The sequence below is a fragment of the Nyctibius grandis genome, chromosome 4 (assembly GCF_013368605.1).
Source record: "Nyctibius grandis isolate bNycGra1 chromosome 4, bNycGra1.pri, whole genome shotgun sequence".
In the NCBI taxonomy this organism is placed as follows: domain Eukaryota; kingdom Metazoa; phylum Chordata; class Aves; order Nyctibiiformes; family Nyctibiidae; genus Nyctibius; species Nyctibius grandis.
The window spans coordinates 102,339,002-102,361,571 of record NC_090661.1 but is presented as its reverse complement, the minus strand read 5'-3'; the positions used below and the strand labels follow the sequence as shown (position 1 = coordinate 102,361,571).

Genomic DNA, 22,570 nt, shown 5'->3' with positions numbered 1-22,570 from the left:
ATTTTACATCCTTTTCTAAAGACATACAAATGACAACGCCATAGTACATTCTCATCCAAGGTCCCAAACTCTTCAGACTTCATAAATACCACTGAACATCCATCACTCTTCAAGCACAATGCTTCAGCAAACTATTTCACACACTCACCCCTCTCACCCCAAAATCCTTCAAGCTTCACAAATTCATGTACTTTGCATTTTAATTCCTCTGGAGACACAAATTACTCTTCCTTGACCTCTCAAAGCACAGAATTAGAGCATTTTTCTCCAAGAGAAATACACTGATGAAATGCTGTTTGATTTTCTGTACATTTTACAGCTTTCCATCAATTCCACAACGCTGTAGCTCATATTGCTTTTAGGAAAGAAAATCTCATTTCTGCAATACGATACAGGATTAGTTGGATACTTATATGAAAGTATTGCCTATCAGTTAAAAATTATTGAATCAAGGAGGAAGAGGAGAGAAAGTCGAAGTACGTTTTAATAATAACTCAAACCCACAGAGGAAGGCGGGAAAAGAAAATCTAAATTTAACAAAGGCTGGGGGGAGGGGTTTAGCTTATTTTCAATTGAATTTTAGTGTTTATGAAAGGTTCCCAGCACAACTTGTTCTCCAGACAGAATCACAGAATTGATAAGGTTGGAAGAGACCTCTGGGATCACCGAGTCCAACCATTGCCCTGACACCACCATGGCAACTAGACCAGGGCACTAAGTGCCATGTCCAGGCTTTTCTTAAACCCCTCCAGAGATGGGGACTCCACCACCTCCCTGGGCAGCCCCTTCCAATGGCTAATGACCCTTGCTGAGAAGAAATGCTTCCTAATGTCCAACCTGAACCTCCCCTGGCGAAGCCTGAGGCTGTGTCCTCTTGTCCTATCGCTAGTTGCCTGGGAGAAGAGGCTGACTCCCACTGCGCTACAACCTCCCTTCAGGTAGCTGTAGACTGCAAGTTGTAGACACAAGTTAATAGAGAATTACCACTGGCAAGAGAAGCTTTTAAGATAATGCTTTGCTTATCGACACACAAAAAAAATACAAATATATATGAGGTCACACATAACCAGACAGAAGGGAGGGCAGCGCAGAGGTGTGTACACTAATAGAGCCCACGGGAAGCGGCACGGCCCCATCACTGCCACACCGAGCTCTGGAGCCCTCCTCAGTGCCAGGCTCCCTCCCCTGGTGCGCAGCACTGCTCCAGGGCAGCTGGGCTGCCGTGGGGTGAAGCGAGTGTCCCATGCTGTCAGGCTGTGCCACGCACGCCCAGCTGGGCAGCGCTACCAGCACACGTGCCTTGAATCTCCACTGCAACTCAACTGAAGCACATTAGATTTAAGACATTCTTAATTGCCAGTGACATGAAAACCCCTGGTTAGGAGCCTCCTGATAAGATCCAAAAGCCATTAAGTAGCACTGTTCTGTCAACAAAACTGGACTGAATTCAGATTAATGACCCTGCTATTACAGCAGATTCATTTAAATTTCTCAGGAGCTCAATAATGTTGGACTGTACCATTCACTGCAACCCAAAGGGCTGAGTTTGAGAGCTAGGTTTAAAAACCAAACCAGCCACACGCAATTTCTCCTTCCACCTCTAAAAATGAAATTCGTTGAATAAGGGAAGTCAAAGATTAATATAGTAAATACATGATGTGCCCCGATAGCCTTCCTTAGGAGTGCTTTCTATATCCATAATTTCTTGTTTTATCCGAGTTATCTCCATTTCCTCCTATCCAAGATAGTCAAGTATAATAACCTTATATTACTGCCTTCTGCCCCAAAGACCTTGCAACCTAAAAGCAGACAGAAAAAGGAAAAATATACTACAGAGACAGCAAGCTGAGAATGAATGAAGGAAAAGAGTAACACTGATGTACCTCTCTGAAAGGGCAAACACTAAAACCGTCTCAAGAGAGACCAGCACCATTTCACCCAAGCCCCAACACCAGCAACTCCATCTGCATTCCTCCTTTTTATTCTTGCAAACCCTGCAATGCAGAATAAACTCATTCAATGTGGCTCATAAGGGCTGAATAATTTCAAAAGAAGATCTCAAAAGCAAGGATCAAGCTGAACTGCATTTGGATTTGCTGGTGCAGTACGTGGTGACATGGCTGGTAGACTCTGTTTTTCAGAGATTCATTCTTACTTCATCACCATCCATAACTGCACGAAGTAAATTTACAACCTGTGTTACGCCTTGTTGCTCAAGTGGGACTGGAACTGTACTGAAGGGTTCCTTATGGAAAAGCTCTATCTCTTTCTTGAAAGGTTCAGAGTCTACAGGATCTCTATCTTCCAGTCTTAATTCTCATTAGTTTGTTTTTTTTTTTTTTTACCCAAAGTTTAAGGTTTAAACTCGCATGTAACGTGTATCGTGTAGACCCAGTAATTTTACAGGTACTTGTTATAAATCATAAACCTGGAGAATAACCTTACTGACAATTCAGTCTAAATAAAAGTGCCATCAAAATGTAAAGCTCGTTCTTTGAACATCATTCTTCGTTGCTACTTGTGCAAAATTAGAAAGAAAACTTCAAGTGGAAAGAAGTGGAAAGAACAACAGGACTTAATTCCACAGTTGTCAGTACCAGTTCATGCCACATCCCACCTTCTAGCAGTGCTGCTGAACTGCACCAGGCACAAAGGCACAAAGTTGTGTGAAATTAAGGAGCATAATAGATTGCAGCACAGATTGTGCTGGCTTTATACTTGTTTGCTAACTGGAAGAAAATACAAGTTACTAGATCCAGCAACAGTTACATAGCTGTAGTTAGATATTACCTGACCTGGTATAAGACCTGCCAGTACAAAGCCTATCCACCAAGAACATTTTTTAAATTGGAACCAGAAAAGTTTGTTTTATCAGCACTTCGCATCACGTGGTCCCAGTATTTTTGATCTGACAGAAGAATCCTTTCAAATTTCCTTTATCATTGAACCATTGCCTATTTGCTCCCTCATTAACTTCTTCTGACAGCCCATAAACACTTAGTTTAGGTTAGTTTAACCTGCAACCATCTAGAAAAAGAATAAAATGTTTCACCTCAAATGAAGAAATCTATAAGATAAGTGCTTGAACCTACCTTTCACTGGCACACTGATGTAAAAGGAGAAAATAACAAAGCATGGATGAATGGCACACTAAAAGGTCTGCAAGTTGTTTTACTTCAGCTAAGGGACAGCTTAAAGGGAGAGAATGATGCTTCAGAAAGAAAGGACATCAAAAACTTCCCTTTTCTCCACAGAACTCCACTGAGCACAAAAGCTGAATTAGTAATTTTTGATAAAATACATCATAGTTAAAGTTATAACACATGTCAATAACACTGGATGCTTAGTGCCCTTTTTACATTAAAAATTACAAGTTTTTGCTTTCACTTCCTTATGATCTATAACCTGCAGTAAGTGTCAATTCGCATTTCCTCACTTATTTTAAATCTTCTTGTCCTTCTAATGAACAACCTTAATTGGTTACAACCTCCACCACGTTCAGCAGCAAGGACAAACCTTGCAGTTGCAGAGGTCTGGAGACAATGAGTAATGCGACAATTTAAGGGTTGCAAAGGTCCTGCTTACCGTGCTGCGTGAAGAGGTCACTGTGAACTATTTCTATCAAGCAGTACAGCTTCTGGATCGTGAGCCGGCTCACGGGAACGTTTAGGATGAATTCAGTAAAGAGTTTGCTACGTACAAAGGGAGAAGTAACAATATATTAGTCTTTCTCCAAAATATGTAAAAAAACATGCAATAGCACAGAACAAGATAAGCAACTACATACTTTTGGACAAGCAAACTCATTTCTTTTCCAGACATAAGAGTTAGACAGGAATTTCAGAGAAACTTGAATTGTCTTTAATAGGTCTGTTCAGTTTTTTGTGTCTTTTCTTTTGCCCTTTCCCTTTTATCTCTGTTTTACACTCTCCTCCCATGTTTCATTTAAGGTTTTAGATTTCAAATTTCAGTTGTCTGTGCTATTGCATCGTTGCTTCCATCATCACGTATCATTAATGGAATAATACATGACCATATAAGCCAAAAATAAAAAAAAAGTCATAATTCATGTTACAAGTTTTCACAGGAAAGAAAAAAAAACACACAAAACACACACATTTTAGGATGATAAGGTACCATCACACTCATCAGCTGAGCTTCCACATAACACAGATTTTTAAAAGATTTTGCAATAATTTTGCATCACTTCCTAAAAATCTTAGGGTTTTTTATTTTTCCCATTAAGCCTTCACTTCTAAGTATTATTCAGTCTCAATTTAAATACTGTAAGTGACAGAAAAACTGTAGTGTTTTGGATAAAACAGGCCAAACCCTGGTATTTTTCACTTGGTATATTTTCCCAATACTTTTGCTATCACACATCACTGATTTTTTTCTCTCTTTACGTTGAAAGCTGTCCTGAAAAACTTATTTTTATTTGGTTTCTCTATTGTTTTTTTGTTCTAAAACATCTTCCTCTTACCCTTTCTATTTACTAACAACATTCCTATGTTTATGAGCTACTGAAATGTCAATCCAGCAATAGGGTTCACTGAACAAAACTGGAGATATTATTTACGTTAAATATATAATTGAAAGAGTGAAGCATCAAGTATAAAGCTTAAGAGTTTTGATGTCAGTTGCCTGATTGATAATTCTTGCTATCTCATTACATAACTATTCAACAAGACTGCAAAGTTTGTCAAGACATTTGTCAAACCTTAATGCCATACATGTTACTTTAAAAACAGGCTGTTTGTGTAGCTCTAAAAATATCTGCAAGGAAAAAAAAAGGTAATAAAATAAAAGGGATAAAACATCTCAGGTGATCATATTTCATTGCCTCTGTATATATTTTTATATATGTGTATATATATATATGAGAAAAATAAAGATCTAGATAAAGATTACACTACACATTTCATTAACTGTACTCACCTGAGTTCTTTTGGATCAAATACTAATTTCACATCATTGACAATAGCTGGCAAGTATTTAAGTGCTGCCCCCTAAAAAAAATGAAAACAACAAATAAACGAGACTGAAATTCATCCTTCGTTAAAGCTGATGGAAAGACTGCAAGAAGAGAACCACGCAAGAGCAGGCTGCTTTGGCTTAATTGTTCTCTGTGGCTTCAGCTAAACCCCTGTGGCTTCCCCTTAGCGTATCCTTTGGGGGTAAGTTACCCAAACTGAAACTCAATGAAAATGAAACTTGTAGATTTAACATATTTAAAAGAGTGAAAGATCACTAAGATGGAGAAAAGTAACAATTTACACCAAAATTAGAGACTTATAAGTTCCTTCCAACGTGTTACAGAAACCTTTTGGTGTATCGGTACACAACACGCAACTAAGTCATGTTCCTCTAACCACTTTTTCCCCCCCATCTTCTGTAGAGCTGGAGAAGCACCTTCTCATCAGCCATGCTGTAATTGTTTGGGTTTAATTTTCCCTCCACTACTTAAAAATGAAACAAAAATGCAAAATTGTCCTTTTTCCCTGCAGTAAATTCTTGGTAGCCGCTAACGAAACTGCAGTTCTTTAATTCCCGTTGAACTCGCAGTTGTCACTCCATTTCACAGGACATAATGAAAAGATTCAGAAGATACAAACAGATGTTTAATATTTTAATTATTCATAGTAATTTTAAGTAAATTTGTCTTTCCATTTCTTAGTAAAAATTAGGAGTTCTTTATTTCTAGAGCAAACATTCTCTTACAGGCATCAAGAGCAAAAATCCAGCAATTAAAAATTACTGCCCAGCAATTTAATGCAATCATGTCAGAATACACTCTGGGTTAGACAATAGTAACTGGACCTCTAGTAACACCACAAATAAAAATCACTTTGTCTAGACAAACAGTAATTTCAATCAGATAAGCTGGGGGTTTTTTCTTCATTTGCAAATGGATTTAAATGCCCTATTTCAAATAATAGATAAGAAAACGTTCTACCTAAGAAACCCTAAGGGAAAAGTCTCTGGTTTTAATCTTAACCTTATTAGCTCATAAACACACACACACTATTTTTACTGAGGTCCCTCAAGTTCTTGCATCCACTGAGCACCAGACTAGAAACAAAAGTCACTCAAATATGAACCACAACAGTCAGACTTATTTTGCTTACCTTTGCATTTATTACAGATGTAATTTTGCCTCAAAAGGGGGAATGATTTATTCCCCATACGAGGCATTTCTTAATGCTTAGTATTCACAGTTTCCATTAATGAGAGCACCATGTGCTCCCCATCCTTCTGAATTAGAAGACGAGCCCTTATACTTTTCTTTTTTAATCAATTCCTTTCTAGTCTGAAATCCATGACATGACAAGCAATTATACTATACAGCTCCATGGTCAGAGGAATTCAAGAGACAGAAACATTGTATTTACCAGTAGTTGTTAGTAGTAGGAACAGCCACAGGGAAAGAGACTCCAGGAGTACTGCCTTGTAGGTACATAAAACACCACTTCTCTATTTAAAAAGCTACACTTTTCTGCCACAGCCCTACTAATTTTAAATCAAATCCCACCGTTCTTCAGTGCATGAGGTCAATTGTTTGATCACAATCACAAAGGACATCTCGGTGTCCAAGTTGTTAAGCAAAAAAAGGGGGGGAGAGGGGGAAAGTTTAGACTCTACTATCAAGCAAATACTTTGTCTTTCCAGCTAAAAATACAAGTACCATTCATGATTAATACGTACTATTTTGGAGCAAAGTTCAGGTATATTATACAGTATAATTATTTTAATTAAATCATTTGCATATCTTTAGATAAGATTAGCAGAGGTATCAGTGATACAAAATATGCCTTTTATTGAATAATGTACGAAGCAGTTATTAATTTACATATTTCTCAATAAAAATGCAGATTAAAGTGATTTTGGTTAGATGGTTTAAGAAAGCATATATCCATGTCCAAAACCATACCCAAACGCAGAAATTCAGGCAATTCTTTCCTCTAGATTATAAAGCACTATTAGATTCTTTAGGAATTTTATAAGCTTTGCTATTCCAGCATGTACACAAGTGGCTGCAGGTCAGCAGTAAATATCGCCCTGGAAACGGCACCCGTCCTGGAGGAAAACACTAGGCTATCGCAGCTGAACAAGTTTCTAGTTAAATTATTATGTTATTAAAACTGAAGCGCACACAGAATCACGGAATCAGTCAGGTTGGAAGAGCCCTCTGGGATCACCGAGTCCAACCATTGCCCTGACACCACCATGGCAACTAGACCAGGGCACTAAGTGCCATGTCCAGGCTTTTCTTAAACCCCTCCAGAGATGGGGACTCCACCACCTCCCTGGGCAGCCCCTTCCAATGGCTAATGACCCTTGCTGAGAAGAAATGCTTCCTAATGTCCAACCTGAACCTCCCCTGGTGAAGCTTGAGGCTGTGTCCTCTTGTCCTATCGCTAGTTGTCTGGGAGAAGAGGCCGACTCCCACTGCACTACAACCTCCCTTCAGGTAGTTGTAGACTGCAATAAGGTCACCTCTGAGCCTCCTCTTCTCCAGGCTAAACACTACACTCATCTTCAAATCAGCTCGTATATTCTTCTGCAAGGCGAACAGACAAATTTCTTTTGCACTGAATAGTCATTATTACAGAAACATCGCCAACACAGAGAACAAAATATGTGAGACTCTTATAACCCATGTTCAATTCTGCTCTCAAATTCAGTCTATCAAGTAGAATTGAATAAATACCCAACATTTCCCAACAATATTTGCTCAGATAAAAGAAAAAGGTATATTTCCACAGCACTGATACTACTTGGTGTTATTCATTAGAAAAAAAAGCTGTGATTTTTTTCACCTGCTGAAGCATTCACAGAAACAGCAGAAAAATGGGGGTGGGGGGAAGAGAGTTTTGAATTCAAAAGCCACCAACAGTGTCTGTTGAGACTGCTGAGAGAATGAACTCTTCAGGAGAGAAAGAAACCTGTCATATAACTTCAAGTAGCCAATGTGGGAAGTTTGCCAACGCTTGCTGACCACTTTTAGAAGAGCAAAGAACAAACACATCAATAGGTTAGATAGAAATTTCCGAGTGTTCCAGTTTTTATTCATAGTCCATTTAAACTGTCAAGCTTGATCATCAAACGTTTCCACGTATGCTTAAAGGACTACTTACACGCTCAGAAATCAAGCTCGTAACTGTAATTATGCAAATAGTCCCATTATGTACACGCTTATGTGTTCTGATGGATGAGGACTCTAATGACCAGTTATAAACCGCAGCCATCGCTGTGTTTTTATTTGCTTATCATTCAAATGCATGTAGCAATAAATGTTTAGTAACACATACTAAAAAAAAAAAGCTTGCATTTTATATCTTGAATTAAAATTTCACACTGTGCTGGCACAATCATTAAAATTAACACTTTAATGGCTTAAATGAAGTACTATCAGGTAAAACATCAATTCAAAGCCTGTAGTTACAACAATTACCAGCCATTTAGGTTCTACTTTACGGACAAACCAATTAAAGTTTAATTTCTTAAAATTTAAAGAGAATTGTGGAAGTGTATTTCCTAATTTCCAGGCTCAACTGACTCAATTATATGACAGTATGATCAGGCAAGCAGGCTCTGCAGCCCCATGATTAAATCTGTATCTGTGTAATCCAAAGGTCTGCTAAAATAACTTTCTGATGATACTAACTCTTGGAAAAGAGCAGCTCTCACTGTAGATTTTCCTCTGTTAGAAGCTGCAGCTGAAAGCAGATCTTTTGTTAGCCGTAGCACAACTGTAATGCTGGTTATTCCCAGGATACTGGAATACATAAGCGAGGGATATTAAATCCAGCAGATAAAAAACCTGTTCTCATCTTTTCATATAACATCAGGAAAAAACAAATAAGCAATCTGGTTTGGTTTTGTTTTTCCATTGAGAGAAATTAAATTAGATTACTTTCCACTCTTGATCAGCACTGGACAAAGGTTCAAAGTCCTCATTTCTGCAAGAAGCACATGGCAAACCACATCAAAATCTTAATTTCATAGTTACACAGGGATGCCTAAGACACTTGAAAATTTGAAACAGCATTAGAGAAAACAGAGTAATGAAGAATCTTAGTTCTTTGATTTTTAATCAAACAGGTTTTTGCAATAATTGCCATGTGATCACATTAGATATGCACACAAAGCTGGGAATATCAGTCTTACTTAGTCAATAATTATACACAGTTTCAAGCTGGGCTGCAGTAAAAATTTTACTGCCTAAAGGGGCTTCTCTCTTTGTGGAAAACCAGTGACAAATTATTACTACCCTTATCAAGTTACAAAATCATTTATTTTAAGTACTACAAAGCACACAAATAAACTGGCAAAGGGGAAGAATAAAAAGGAGAGAAAGCAGAAACAAGACAGTGCATCCTATAAATCATGGATAGCTCTTCCCTGCTACTGAGCTAAACTTCCTTGTACACACACAGTTATATTGACTCTCAGGGTATTATTGGATGTTTTTTTTCCCCCCTGTGATGTGATTCACACGCGAGTCAAGGATCAGCATGACATCAACGAGTGCACGTCAGCCCACGAGCTAACTCAAAGTATCTTTCAATATTAGATCTGATCCCTTACTCCTCCCTCTCCCCACCACACACAGCCATATGCACCACTGTACACTTACACAAATGTGTTAATTTCCCCTTTATGAATATCAGATCTGCGTATAAAAGGTATTATACCACAGTCAAACTACATCCATAGGAAAAGAACCATTAACTGACACTTATTACATGAACCAGCTGCTAATACAACCTATTGAACTGCTAAGCCGAGGACTGTAGTGCTTCAAGGACACCCTTCTAAACTATAAAAAAGGCAATTAAGTATGCCAAGAAGTAAAACTCACTAAGTGAAAATAATAAGGTCCAGAAAAGCCAAAGCTTTGCCTTAAATAGAATAAATTAAGCAATAATTGATGGTCACACTTCTCCGCACAGCCAATACAGAGGACAAAACTCCTAGGTTTTATAGTTCCACAGAATAATTGCAACTTATTCCTTAAATCATCACAACCCCCTCTCTATCTAGAGCAGTCATCCTTTGCAACCTTTAAGATAAATTCTTTGATGTGCTTATAATGACTTAACAGCTAACTGTATTTTCCTAAACGCCATCAGAGCCAGCAGCTAAATAACACAGGGGTTTTTTTTCACGTTGAAGAAACAAATTCAGTGATGGCCTGTATCAAAACAGGGGGAAAAAACCCTTCAGACATGGTTCAGAAGGCCAGAATAACTAAGACCAAGTACAACGAAGGTGTTATTTCTAACGCTGGTCCCTCTGAACAGCAGTGAAGGGTCCACCGCAGTGCCCACACTGCCACGGCTCTTTTTTGCCTGATGGTTCATTTCCAGACAGATTTAATGAGGCAAGAATGGGTAAGGAATGGGATCTACCACAAGAAAAACTAGTGAATTCCTCAGATCTAAAGGTTCAAGGAGTTTCTGTGACTAAACATTTATCCTAAGCTAGCAATTTAGAAAACACTGTTGCAAAACAGTCACTTTATTCTGAAAGGAACTTTTTTTTTTTGGCAATTTTTTTGGGGGAAAAAAAAAAACTTAAACCCCCAAAAACCTGCTTAGAGCACTTTGACACTTGCATATATAAACTGTGTAAAATAAGAGTAAGCTTCAGTTATTTTTTGGAACACCAAAAAGAATCCCAAAAACCCCAACGGCTAAAATTACCTGGAGAAGCTGCCTTACGGAAAAGTTCTTGACTTTTTAATTTCTTTGTGAAGACAAACACATATCAGCAGTCCTCCCAGAAAGAGATGGGAGGACAGATACACACCTTTTCTTCATGTCATTAGGCAAATATAAGCACCTCAACTTTAAGTTTTGGGACTCCTACCAGGGCCCAGGCAATCCGAATCCCTCTTCACTCCTAACAGTTCCCTCTAGGACACCGTGTAAGCCTGTCCTCCGACCCCAGCTCCCTCCAAGCCTTCCACCACTCGGTAGAAGACAAACTGTCTGCACAAACACTTCTCTGTCACATGAAAGCACACTAAAATGAGATAGGGTAACCTTGCTAAGTAGCTTAAAGCCACTTCTGATATAATTTTGGATAACAGATATAAACAATGAGTGTTTTACTAATTTACTTTTATTACACAGTTGAGAATATTGAGCAATCTCTTCATTAATACAAAACAGAAATTACTACTGTGATAACAATGGTCACTGGGAAATGAAAACAAAGCAGCACAGAATACAGCAAAGCAGTCTCACAACAGTAAATTCTAACTTTTATCCCATTCTTGGGTTTATACTGACAAGGAATGTCAGAAAAACAGTAACAAAAGCTTCTTTACAGTAGCTGTTTAAGAAAACTGCAATACTAACTTAAGGTTGCCATTAGATTGAACAAATGACGTTTGCAAAGTATTAAACAAAATGTATTCTGAAGAGTATACTACAGGTTTTGTCTAGGATTTAAGTTCATCTTTGTACTACACAAAAGCAAAAATACTGAATTTTAAAATGTCATTTTCTGAAGTAATTCATTTCAAACAGCACGCCTAGTCTCAAAATTAAGCATAAAATCTCTTTGCCAAATATAGTAATTCTTATGAACTCTTTGGTTTGATGAAGCAATAAATTTGTTTTACCTGACTCAATTTGTACCTGATTTTAATGTTAATTTTCATCTTTTGTGTCATTCAACACAAAGCACCTACCTTCTACACAAGCATTATCCCAGATGCCATTCTATTAAACTCATCAGCCCAGCCAAATTAAGCCCAGTCAGCAGCTGGATGAAACAATTTCCAGGAACTCCTAAACACTTTTTGAATTGCCCCAGTCTACAGCAGTCATTCGTTCCAAATCACCACTGAACCAGCGCCTCTGGCTAAAATTCAGTGTAAAATAGCACAAAGCACGATCACACGTAAAGTGGCATTGTGCTCTTCTAGAGATTATTGTGTTTGTTGCCAGTGTAACACCAGACGGTCCCCATATAGGGACACAGAAACCTCAGTCCATGGTTGCATTCTGTTACTCAACTGATTTTAAATGATGGTTATAAAGTGTTCAACCTGTTGGAAAAGCCCTCCAGACGAATGCAGCCTCTTTTGTTTTCTTCCTAGGTACTTCAGCAGATTGTAATGTATTTCCCTGTCTTCATTTAAATACTTCTCTGCGGCTTTAGCAATAAATGCTTAATCTTAGAGTAGGAAAAAGTACAGTATGGATACTGAGAAATACACATCATGTGTTAAAAGTGACAAGGATTATTAAAAAACCACACACACAAGAGAACTCGCATTAGCGAAATGTTATCATCTTCCACCCCAAGCTCCCTGCGGTCACATTACAGGACAATTTTATACACACACCTACTTTATCAAGATCATTTCAAGCACAGAACTAACTCGGGTACCAGCCTATCTTTTTTTCAGTCATCCTGAACAGCAGTACAAAGTCACGCATAACAGCAAACATCAGAGCAAACTGTGAGCACCCTGCTGAGAATAGTTCAGCTCCCTCATACAAACACAGCCCGAGTCAGACAGTCCTCATAAATTCGATGCAGCTGGTTCAACTGCCCTTGTTTCACAAAGATGGGAGAATAAATTACTAGGAAACATTTGCATTTTTATCTAAACTTGAAACGTCATGCTAGGCTTCAGATGAGCTCATGCTTAAACAGTAAAAGGTTAAGGAAATAATTATCATGCACCAATTAGCAGAAAATAGCAATAAAACCAGGAAAGCTCACTACACTTGTAACCATTAAAAATATGGGCACGTACCAAACGCTGCACACCTTATTTAATCAAGTAACTCTTAAAATCAAACTGATACTTGAAAAACCAAGTTTAATCTCTCTACTTCTCAAACTATTACTACAGCCCACCACCATTCATCATGCTAGAAAAATTTTTGTTATTAAGAGGACGACCAAACCATCAGTCAGCTCAAATGACTGGTTGAATTTCCCTCTCCAGTCTGGGCAACTGCACACCTTAAAAAATCAAGTGCAGAAGGCAGCCTTTGAATGCCTGACTGCTGTAGTCAACACTGAGACACAAAAAAAAAACCCCTAACAATTATATTTAGTCAACTAACTATAAAAAAACCAAACACTGTGCTGTTTTGAACACTAATTTATACCACGCCAGCTTCTCAAATTCAAACCTATAGGGCTGACTAGTGCTGCCTTTATAGCCTAGGATGGAAGTGGGTTTTATGCATTCTTACACCTTAATATTTTGATTGCAACATATTTGAGTCCACTAAGAGGTATAAATGCTAGTAAAGCTCTGCTCAAATCGTGTTCCAAGAACGTATGGATTTTTACCTATTTATTGTAAAAATATGTAGCTAAAGTACTACAACTCAAATTTAAAATAACCTTTGAATAAAGTTTTTAAACTATTATTATTTTGCAATAGCAAAAGCTCATGAAAGGAAAAAGATCCTTACACTCTGGAAAAAAACAGGTTTTTTCCATGCACGTGCTAAGCCGGACAGTACAAATACACACCCTAAGGACTAGGTGACCACTTCTTCAGCCACCAAGTGACCATTAACTGCACCGAGACAGTGGGCAGCAGAGCGGAGCCACACTGGGGTTGCCTTCAGAGCCCCCTCCCCTGCCCGACCCACCATGGGACACAGTGAGGGACGGACAGCTGACACAGACGGGTCTCTCCCAAACTCAAGGCCAACTCATAGAATCACAGAACTGTTTTGGTTGGAAAGGACCTTTAAGATTGAGTCCAACCACTAACCCAGCACTGCCAAGCCCACCACTAACCCATGTCCCTCAGCACCACATCTACACGGCTTTTAAATCCCTCCAGGGATGACGACTCCACCGCTGCCCTGGGCAGCCTGTTCCAGTGCTTGATAACCCTTTCGGTGAAGAATTTTTTCCTGATATCCAATCTGTCCTCCACAGAAAATATTCTTTATTTTGTTTCGTTAATGGCTGAAACTGAAGACAGGTTTGCAAAGCAGCCACATACACGAATTCACCCCTACTCTAAGAAATTTTGAATAGTCATAATCCTGAAAGAGGTTTGAATTCAATGTCTCTTTTTGTGCTCTACAACCTTAAGTCCTTGTACAATTCGTACAGTTTTCTTTTGAGGAAACTTTTTTTTTTTTTTCAAAATGTGCCCAAAGCCCTGAAAATTTCGAATTAAAAAAAAGGAGTCATTTAAGTGCAAAATATTAAGTAACTGAAGACCTGAGCTACAGTCAGAAACAGCTCATCAGCTTCCACAAAGACATAAAGATTTGGATAGAGAAAAGGTAATTCTTTCGAAGAACATAAGACTGCAGTCATTCATTCTCCCCCTGCACAGTGCCAGCTTGAAGGCTACTCTCTTAACAGGCTGAGGAAAAAAAAAAAATCAGTATAACCAGTCCAAAGAGAAAAGTTGCAAACATTTCAGAAAAACTTTCCAGTGGCAGTTCTGCTTCATGTTGATAATCTATCAAGACAGATTACGATTTTTGCAAGGAGGAATAGAAATATTCAAATGTGTGAATTACGCATCTGTCTCTTTTAATGTGAAGCACCTTAATTTTCTATGTAGGTCTTTTCAACTTCTTATCTCTCCAGACAGACCTATTTTGTATACACTTATTTAGCTTCCCCAATATATATTAAAAACAGTAAAAAAAGCCTGAAACTGCTACAGCTAGATCTGCTGATCTTTCCTGCACAACACAGGGACCCTGAACTTATCTGCTTATCTTCATTAGTTTTCTACAAAACTTCAACAGAGTATCCAACAACACCAAAAACGCCCACTGCGTCACACTAATGGTTTGCACAGCCCAGGACTTGGTCTCCAAAGGTGGCCACAGGAGATGACATTTACAGTTTCTGTGGTGCATTCCCCTCCTGGCTCCCCCAGCATCCTTTAGAGGCTGCATCTCCACCCCTCCTTTCAGAACATCTATGGACCTATGGTCTCTACATCTGCCTAACCTCTTTCTGGGCCTGCTGACACTGTCTGCCTCCATAACACTCCGTGACAGCAAGCTTCAGAAATGAAAAGCTTTTATTTCCCTTCCTTTAAACCATCCTCCTACTGGTATCAGTGAGTGCACCCTATTTCACAGACCGCTCACCCACCAGGAAGGTGCCCCATTCCCAATCCTGGTCCTCCGTACCCCTGTAACTATTTCCTGAGGTCTGGAGACCAGAACAGCACCTGGCATGTGAGATGTGGATGCACCAAGGCTATCTAACAACCCTGCCATGTTCTCGTTATCCCTTTGGCTGACACCCAACACCCTGTTGCTTCTTCGCCTGCCACTGCGCATGGAACCAATGACCCAGGGAGCTGTCAGTTATGACTCCAAGGTGTCTTCCCCAAACTGCAACCGCCAGCTTCAAGCAGAGCATCCTACAGAGATTCATTTACTCTTCCCGAGATGCACTGCCTCACATTTGTCTACCCTGCAGCTCACCGTTTAGCCCACACAGTTTTGTGAGGTCCTTCTGACTTTCCTCACCACTAGCATGGTACTCAACTACCAGCTCCACATCACTGGTAAAGATGCTGAATGAAGCCTGTAACGTCATGTCCACTTTAAATGGTTACTGACACCCTCCCAGGACTCCAACAGCTTTGGCAGGCAAGATTTGCAGAAGCCATACTCATTCTCTCTCAAAAAAATCCCACATTTATCCAGCTATTCAATAATTTTGTTCTTTGTAAGAGAACCACACATTTCTAGTTACTGAAAAAACTGTAGTGTTTCAGTGGATATTTGAACATAATAAAAGCAATCTCACAAGCTGCAAAAAGCCAATACTAACAATTATGTGTTCTAAGAGCTAAGTAATTAGAGTCCAAAGGAGATAAAAGCAATGAATAATGAATGAAAGGTTGTCAAGGGTTCTGAAAGGCATCCACAAGCACACTTCTCAGACAACCCCACACTGGCTCATCTGTCAATGCTTCGTCTACCAGCATGCTTCACGCAGCCAAATGCAGACAGTAGATGTGCTCTACTCAAGTTTGCAGAGAACTGAATGTAAAACAATACACAGACTAGGACAGACACTGCTGTAGTGTGATGTCTCTAGCCCTTGCTAGGAAGTTTGTCTTTTTTCCTGCACCTCAGGTGAAGGACAAATCTATTTTTGGGGGTATTCATTTATTTTTTTTCCAGGCATAAACTGCTGAAAAAGCAAAAAGCTCATGTTCGTCGGCCTTCCTAAAACAGGCCTCACAAATGAATCTCAGGAAAATAAATCTTACATTCAATCCTCGTAATCTGAAAACATCCTATTTGTAAAACACCAGATAGCACACTCTGAGTCACTGACTCAAACCTACCACTTTCCATTCAGGATAGATGCTTTGTCAATGGTACGAAAATATAGCTTTCTTGAAACATGTAATATCCCTGTTTTGTTATCAGATGATACAGTCTCAGTCTCTCTGCCTAAAATATTCGAACTCGGCAGCTTTATCCCCACTATCTATTTTTGCTGTGTGCTCAGCATGGTATTACCAGCCTAAGATCTGCACGCACTAGCTACAAAGGACCCGTGTCTTTGACTGAGGTGTTCTCCTGCTGTACTCTTCCCAGCTCCCTTCAAGAGGAACCTCTTGCACTGGCACAGTACTTTGCCACTGTCTGTCTTTGCCTCCCAGCTGCTATAAAAAAAATCTTCTAATGCACAACCACTGCACATCTGAGCAGGAGTCACACTGTCAAACCGTCCCCAAATTCAACCCCAGTTCTTAGCCTTTTTCAATTATCTTTCAACTGATTCAGCACGGCTAGGTCAAGAGTTACGTCCTTTTATAAATTCTATTGGGAACCACAAGGAGAACTTCAAGGTGTAGCTTATCAAACGCGTGTTTATGACAGTCTCTGTTCCCTTCCATGGTGAAAGAGGTTCACTAACAGAACACGAGACCGGTATTGGCACACTGACCTCGGACTCCTCTGGATACAAAAACCTACCAGTCCTATAATTCAACGCTCCTGCTCTGTGATATCAATACCCATATTCATTTGAGGTCAAAGACCACACTCCCAATTCCATGAGCCAGAGAACTCTACCAAAAGCAGACACTGTTTTAAAGGAATAAAAGAAGAGGGGTGAAGGGTGAAGTTTGCAGTCTGACTCACGACTGATTTTCCATTAAAAATATGTTCTAGGGCTTAAGATACTATACTGAAGTTCCTGAACAGCCTAGGATATAAATAAGTGCATAAGAATATGAGGATCTACATTGTCATCAGCATCTTAAAGGTAATGCCTTAAAAATACCTTAACGTTAAGGTTATACAAGTTAAATAAGCTAAACGTCATTTAACCCCTAAGTTCTCTTTTAAAACTAAAAGTGAGGTATTTGCAGCAATTTAAGCAAACTTACTTGTTCAAAGCACATTCTTTATATAGTCACAAACTAGAAGCACTACGTATTAGCCACGTTTGAGGTAGAACACACTTTTGGTCACAAACACAAGCATACACTCCACTGACCGCCTAACTATGGCTCAGGATGCGAAAGCAAAGCAAAGATGGAGACCTGTAAAGTACATACCTTCACTATGACAGTCTGATCAGAGACGCTGCTCATCATCTCATTGATGGACTTAAAGAGCTGCAGCAGAGATTCCCTGAAGTCTGCTTCTCCTTTGTTTTCATAAAGTCTGAAAAATAATTGGGTTTCATAAGCACGATCTAACTAAAATTGAAATACATTTTTAAAAATCTGTTCAAATGACAGATGATAATTTGTTGCATTACTTTTTTTATTAAGTTCAAGAATGTCAACAAGTTTCTTCACTGAACCAAGAGTTTTCTTTCACAAAAAAACTAAAGACAGGACAGACCAACCAGGCTGGGCCAGCAGGAACAATACATTTTTATTTTAAAGCTTCCTGTGTAAAATTCTACATCCAGTATTGCTGTTTAGGCCTTCAAGTCACGGTGAATCCCTCAGCAGTGACCCAATTCCAATGCCCATGCAGCAGTGGGATGGAGCCTCTCCACCCTGCACAGAGCTAGCAGATGTCTGGGAGGACCAATGCCAAGCAGCTCTCTGATGTGAAAGCCAGAAAGCATCCAGACAACTTGCCAGCAATCATTAAAATCTACCAGGCCTAAGGTGAGTGACCTTAAACCCTCTCAAAGAAAGAAAACACCTATCAACCCACTATTTGCTAAAAAAAAAACCCACAAAAAAACACAAACAAAAAAACAACATTTTTTTCTTCTTACATTTCACCTCTAATTTCAGGCTTGCTGACACTAAACTAGCTAAGGCTCAGTTCCCCATACAGTCAGTACAGCTGCTGAGAAGAACGACTAATCCACAGCTAAAGTTTGCAAGGCAGATCCAAGAGCTGATCAGCCCACAGCGACCCCTCTCCCCTCCTCCCTCCCTCTTTCTGCCAGATGCTTTCAGGGGAATAAAAACTGCCCCGAGATGCCTGAGCAACACCAAAGGCAAAAAATATACAGCAAGCTGAAGAACTTGGACCACTGGTTCAAGGAATGAATGTTCCTGAAACTCTCTTGAATATTTTAAATGCAGCATGATCTCTGGTTCAAGTGCAGGCTGAGAGAATTCTCACTACGACATGGAAAAGGAGCGGGAGAAGACCACCAGCTCCACATAAATCCTTTCAAATTTTTTTTCCCCCTTTGGCAATCTGTATGACTCACCTACACAGGGGCTGTTGCAAATACACTTCTTGAACCTCAGGTATACAGACTTAACATGACCCAAAAAAAAGGATCAGTGCTTAAAAGAAGCCCAGGAGAACCTGGCATCCAGGTGAAATCTGAACTGGGGCGCTTATAAACACGAGACGGGACTTCTTCCCCAACTAAACCCCCATGCTTACTCAGTTGGCTTTGACTGCCTCCAAGAGCCTCATCCAACAGCAACTGGGCTTCCAAAGCCCTCCTTAGACCCACTAGCTCTGTCCCTGAGCTCACCTAAACATTTTACACCAAGACCCATTAGAGCAGCTCCCAGCAAGAGTTCTATTCCCCTCTATTTTCTTCCATTTTCTTCAGGGGTTAAACCCAGTAAGAAGGTCTTGAATGTGGTCTGCAGCTTGGAAAGAGCACCACACCCAGGAATTTTATGTGTAAGTCATAGCATGATTTCTTTGTGTTTGAAGATATCATGATGGACCACCTACTACAGAAGGAAAGGGGCTTATCTTTTTAAGATAAACATGGAGTTCAGAAGCACAAATACAGCCTGGGCAGAGAATGGATTGAGAGCAGCCCTGAGGAGAAGGACTTGGGGGTGATGGTTGATGAGAAGCTCAACATGAGCCGGCAGTGTGCGCTTGCAGCCCAGAAGGCAAATCGTATCCTGGGCTGCATCAAAAGCAGCGTGGCCAGAAGGTCAAGGGAGGTGATTCTGTACCTTGACTCCGCTCTCGTGAGACCCCACCTGGAGTACTGCGTCCAGCTCTGGGGCCCCCAGCATAAGAAGGACATTGAGCTGTTGGAGCGAGTCCAGAGGAGGCCATGAAGATGATCAGAGGGCTGGAGCACCTCTGCTATGGAGACACGCTGAGAGAGTTGGGGCTGTTCAGCCTGGAGAAGAGAAGGCTATGGGGAGACCTTATAGCAGCCTTCCAGTACCTGAAGGGGGCCTACAGGAAAGCGGGAGGGGGGCTTTTTAGAAGGGCAAGTAGTAACAGGACGAGGGGGAATGGTTTTAAACTGAAAGAGGGGAGATTTTGATTAGATATTAGGAAGAAATTCTTTGTTGTGAGGGTGGTGAGACACTGGCCCAGGTTGCCCAGAGAAGCTGTGGCTGCCCCCTCCCTGGCAGTGTTCAAGGCCAGGCTGGATGGGGCTTGGAGCAACCTGGTCTGGTGGAAGGTGTCCCTGCCTGTGGCAGGGGGGTTGGAACTAGATGGTCTTTAAGGTCCCTTCCAACCCAAACCAGTCTGAGATTCTATGAATATTCTTGCTGCATTACACTGAAGCTAATGTGTATCATTTTTAATGCTGCATTGATAAGCCTTTGAGAGCCACAGATATTAAAAAAAGCTGTTTAACCAGTACATAGAGGAAATGAATGCTACAGGAAAATTGTGTTATTTTGCTGTGCAAACTTTTATTCCCCTTTTAGGCTAAAGCTGGGGGTTATGCAGGACAAATTACTTGTTAACTCCCAATTTCTGTAATGGATTTCAGTGTCCCCCTGAACAGATTAGAGAGGTGAAACTAATACCAATATAAGAAGTAACTAAAGTTGACAGTCCCATAAATCAAACTGCTTCAGACAAAAAGCTTTGCACTTCAAAACGGAAATTGTAATAAAAATAAACAAGTTGGTCACAAATGTGTTTCTACTGTCAGTTATTAACATATATTTATTTAATACACCTGATAATGCACAAAAACACTGCAGCTATGAGAAAACCAGGATTGCACCAATTTGACCCTTCTAGCACTGCCTTCAAAATTTTAAGACTGTTGTAATGCAACATAACCTCTGGGATCATTACCGAGTAAACCAAATAAAGGTATTTCTGAAGTTCACTTACAATATTTTGCCTTTATAAACGTTATTACACTGAACAAATAGATTTGCCACCAGGCTTTAACTAGGTGAACTGAGCTTCTATGTATTTATCCAGAACCGAAGCTTGCCTGCAATCACATTACTAAAATGCTCCATGTTTTCAGTCCACTAACATATTACTGAAGTTAAAAACATATAATATTTTTTAATAAAATATTCTGCTTGTTCATTGCGATTTCTCAGTAAAACACTAACAATATTTTAGAGCATTGCTACGCTTCTGCATTGTAACAACTTCAAATCGCACACCTCAGGCAGGATTTAAGTCTTAGAGCAGAACAAATCATGGTGTCACTCAGCATTCAGCAGCTTCGCTGATTAATCCCTTGTCATTGAGAGCTGTGTCTTCCCAACGCTAAAGAACTGTGAATTAGTGCTTAGCACGAGGAAATCCAATGCCCAATACTAAAGGGTCATATTGTCTGTAAATCTAATCTGCAGCAAGAGATAATTATTTTTTTCTGTTTTTAAGTGATTTGTAGGACCTGCAACAGTATAAATGACATTCAGTATTTTATGAATCTCACAGCAAGACTCCTGCAGAAATAAATTACAAACTTTAATTTAGAGAAAGGCTGGTGAAGTTGGTAACTTCAGAGCTCTACATAAATCCCTTGTAATAAGGTTGTTACCATCGCTAATGGTAACAAGCAGTAAAAGGACTGAATCTAAACAGTAAAAGGACTGAATCTAAACGAAGACAAATACATCATCAACTTTTTTTATAACTTTTTAAATATTTTGTGTATTGACTTCCAAATTAACTTAGAATAATTATTTATGCTTGACTTTATGGATGGGCACCCACTGCAGACAGCACCAGTGAGTCTCTGTGCAGTTCACCACGCAGGAGGTGGTGTGGGGAGCAGACAACAGCCCCCAAGCAGGCCTCTGCCGTGCCAGGAGGCACAAAAAGAGCTTTCACAGAAACCCATATGATTCTCTGATCAAAAATACTACAACTCTTGAGGAGAAGATTTCTGCAGCCCTTCTTTCTTTCCACTTTCCTGTCTCACTCACCAAAACCTACTGAGACTGCAAGGCCCTACAAACCACAACTGACCGCCAAGAGCTTCTGTCTGCTCTGACAGGTCGGGGGCCTGGGGAGCTCCCAGCTGTTGGGGGTTTAACTCCAACCATACTTGTGGTTTTCTTTCGTGAGGCACTGTGTCAAAAAAGGTGTATCTCACACTCCTTTTCCCCCTCGCTGTCCATCCATTCTGACTCTCTCCACTCTCCATGTCTGGCCTACAAATAAAGCCCTCTGCAAACCACAGCTTCTCCCACCACGCAAGGACAAACGTCAAGTTTCCCACTCAGAAGAGCTGTCCCTTTGCTTTGCTGCAAAATTTTCAACACTTTTGTCTTCCCAGACTTTTGCAGCCATCTGAGGAAAGCCACCAGCAAAGCCCAGGCCTGCACGAGGGACAGGGCTGTACGGCTACTTGGTAGCTTCAACATTTCAGTCACAGCATCAGTTTTTAACAAAAGTTTCCCAAATAGGGGCAAGCTTTATTTGTTCAGAGACCTAAACTATAGAGAGCTGCAACACATCATGATTTTAGCAGTGCACTGATACGTAACATATACACCTCAGACACAGGTTTATTCTGTTTACTACTTTCCATACAGCTGGGTTCAAGATTAAGGAAATCTGGCTCGCTCTTAGGGAACAGCTGCCTCCTGAAATAAATTCTAACAACTTAAGGTATTTCTAAAACAGTGCAATATTGAGCAAGTTTAACTCGTAGTGTTATAATTGTGACACTTTTTGAACAATACTGTCAACAGGAATTACAGGAGATTTCAGCATTCGCCGTACTTACTGATTGAACAATATCCTGGACCGCACTATGAACTTGAAGATGTACTCCAAAGCTTTCATAGCTTTAAAGAGTTGATCAGTGATACCACACTTCTCAGCATTATCCACGTATGTTTTTAAAACTTTAGTCAGTTTTCTGTTTAAAAACAAAAACACATAAAAGTTACAGG

General features: G+C 39.9%; 1 protein-coding gene across 2 annotated transcripts in view; it reads right to left on the bottom strand.

Moving 5' to 3' along the window:
- The window catches only part of DOCK1 (dedicator of cytokinesis 1), a 313,699-nt gene that overhangs the window by 224,253 nt on the left and 66,876 nt on the right, over nt 1–22,570 (bottom strand). For both annotated transcript variants that reach the window (XM_068400212.1, XM_068400213.1), the window contains exons 22-25: nt 22,402–22,536; nt 17,558–17,666; nt 4,939–5,009; nt 3,586–3,692 (exon numbers count right to left, since the gene is read on the bottom strand). In XM_068400212.1, coding sequence (XP_068256313.1) covers nt 3,586–3,692; nt 4,939–5,009; nt 17,558–17,666; nt 22,402–22,536 — 422 coding nt within the window. The remainder of the gene's footprint in view (nt 1–3,585; nt 3,693–4,938; nt 5,010–17,557; nt 17,667–22,401; nt 22,537–22,570) is intronic.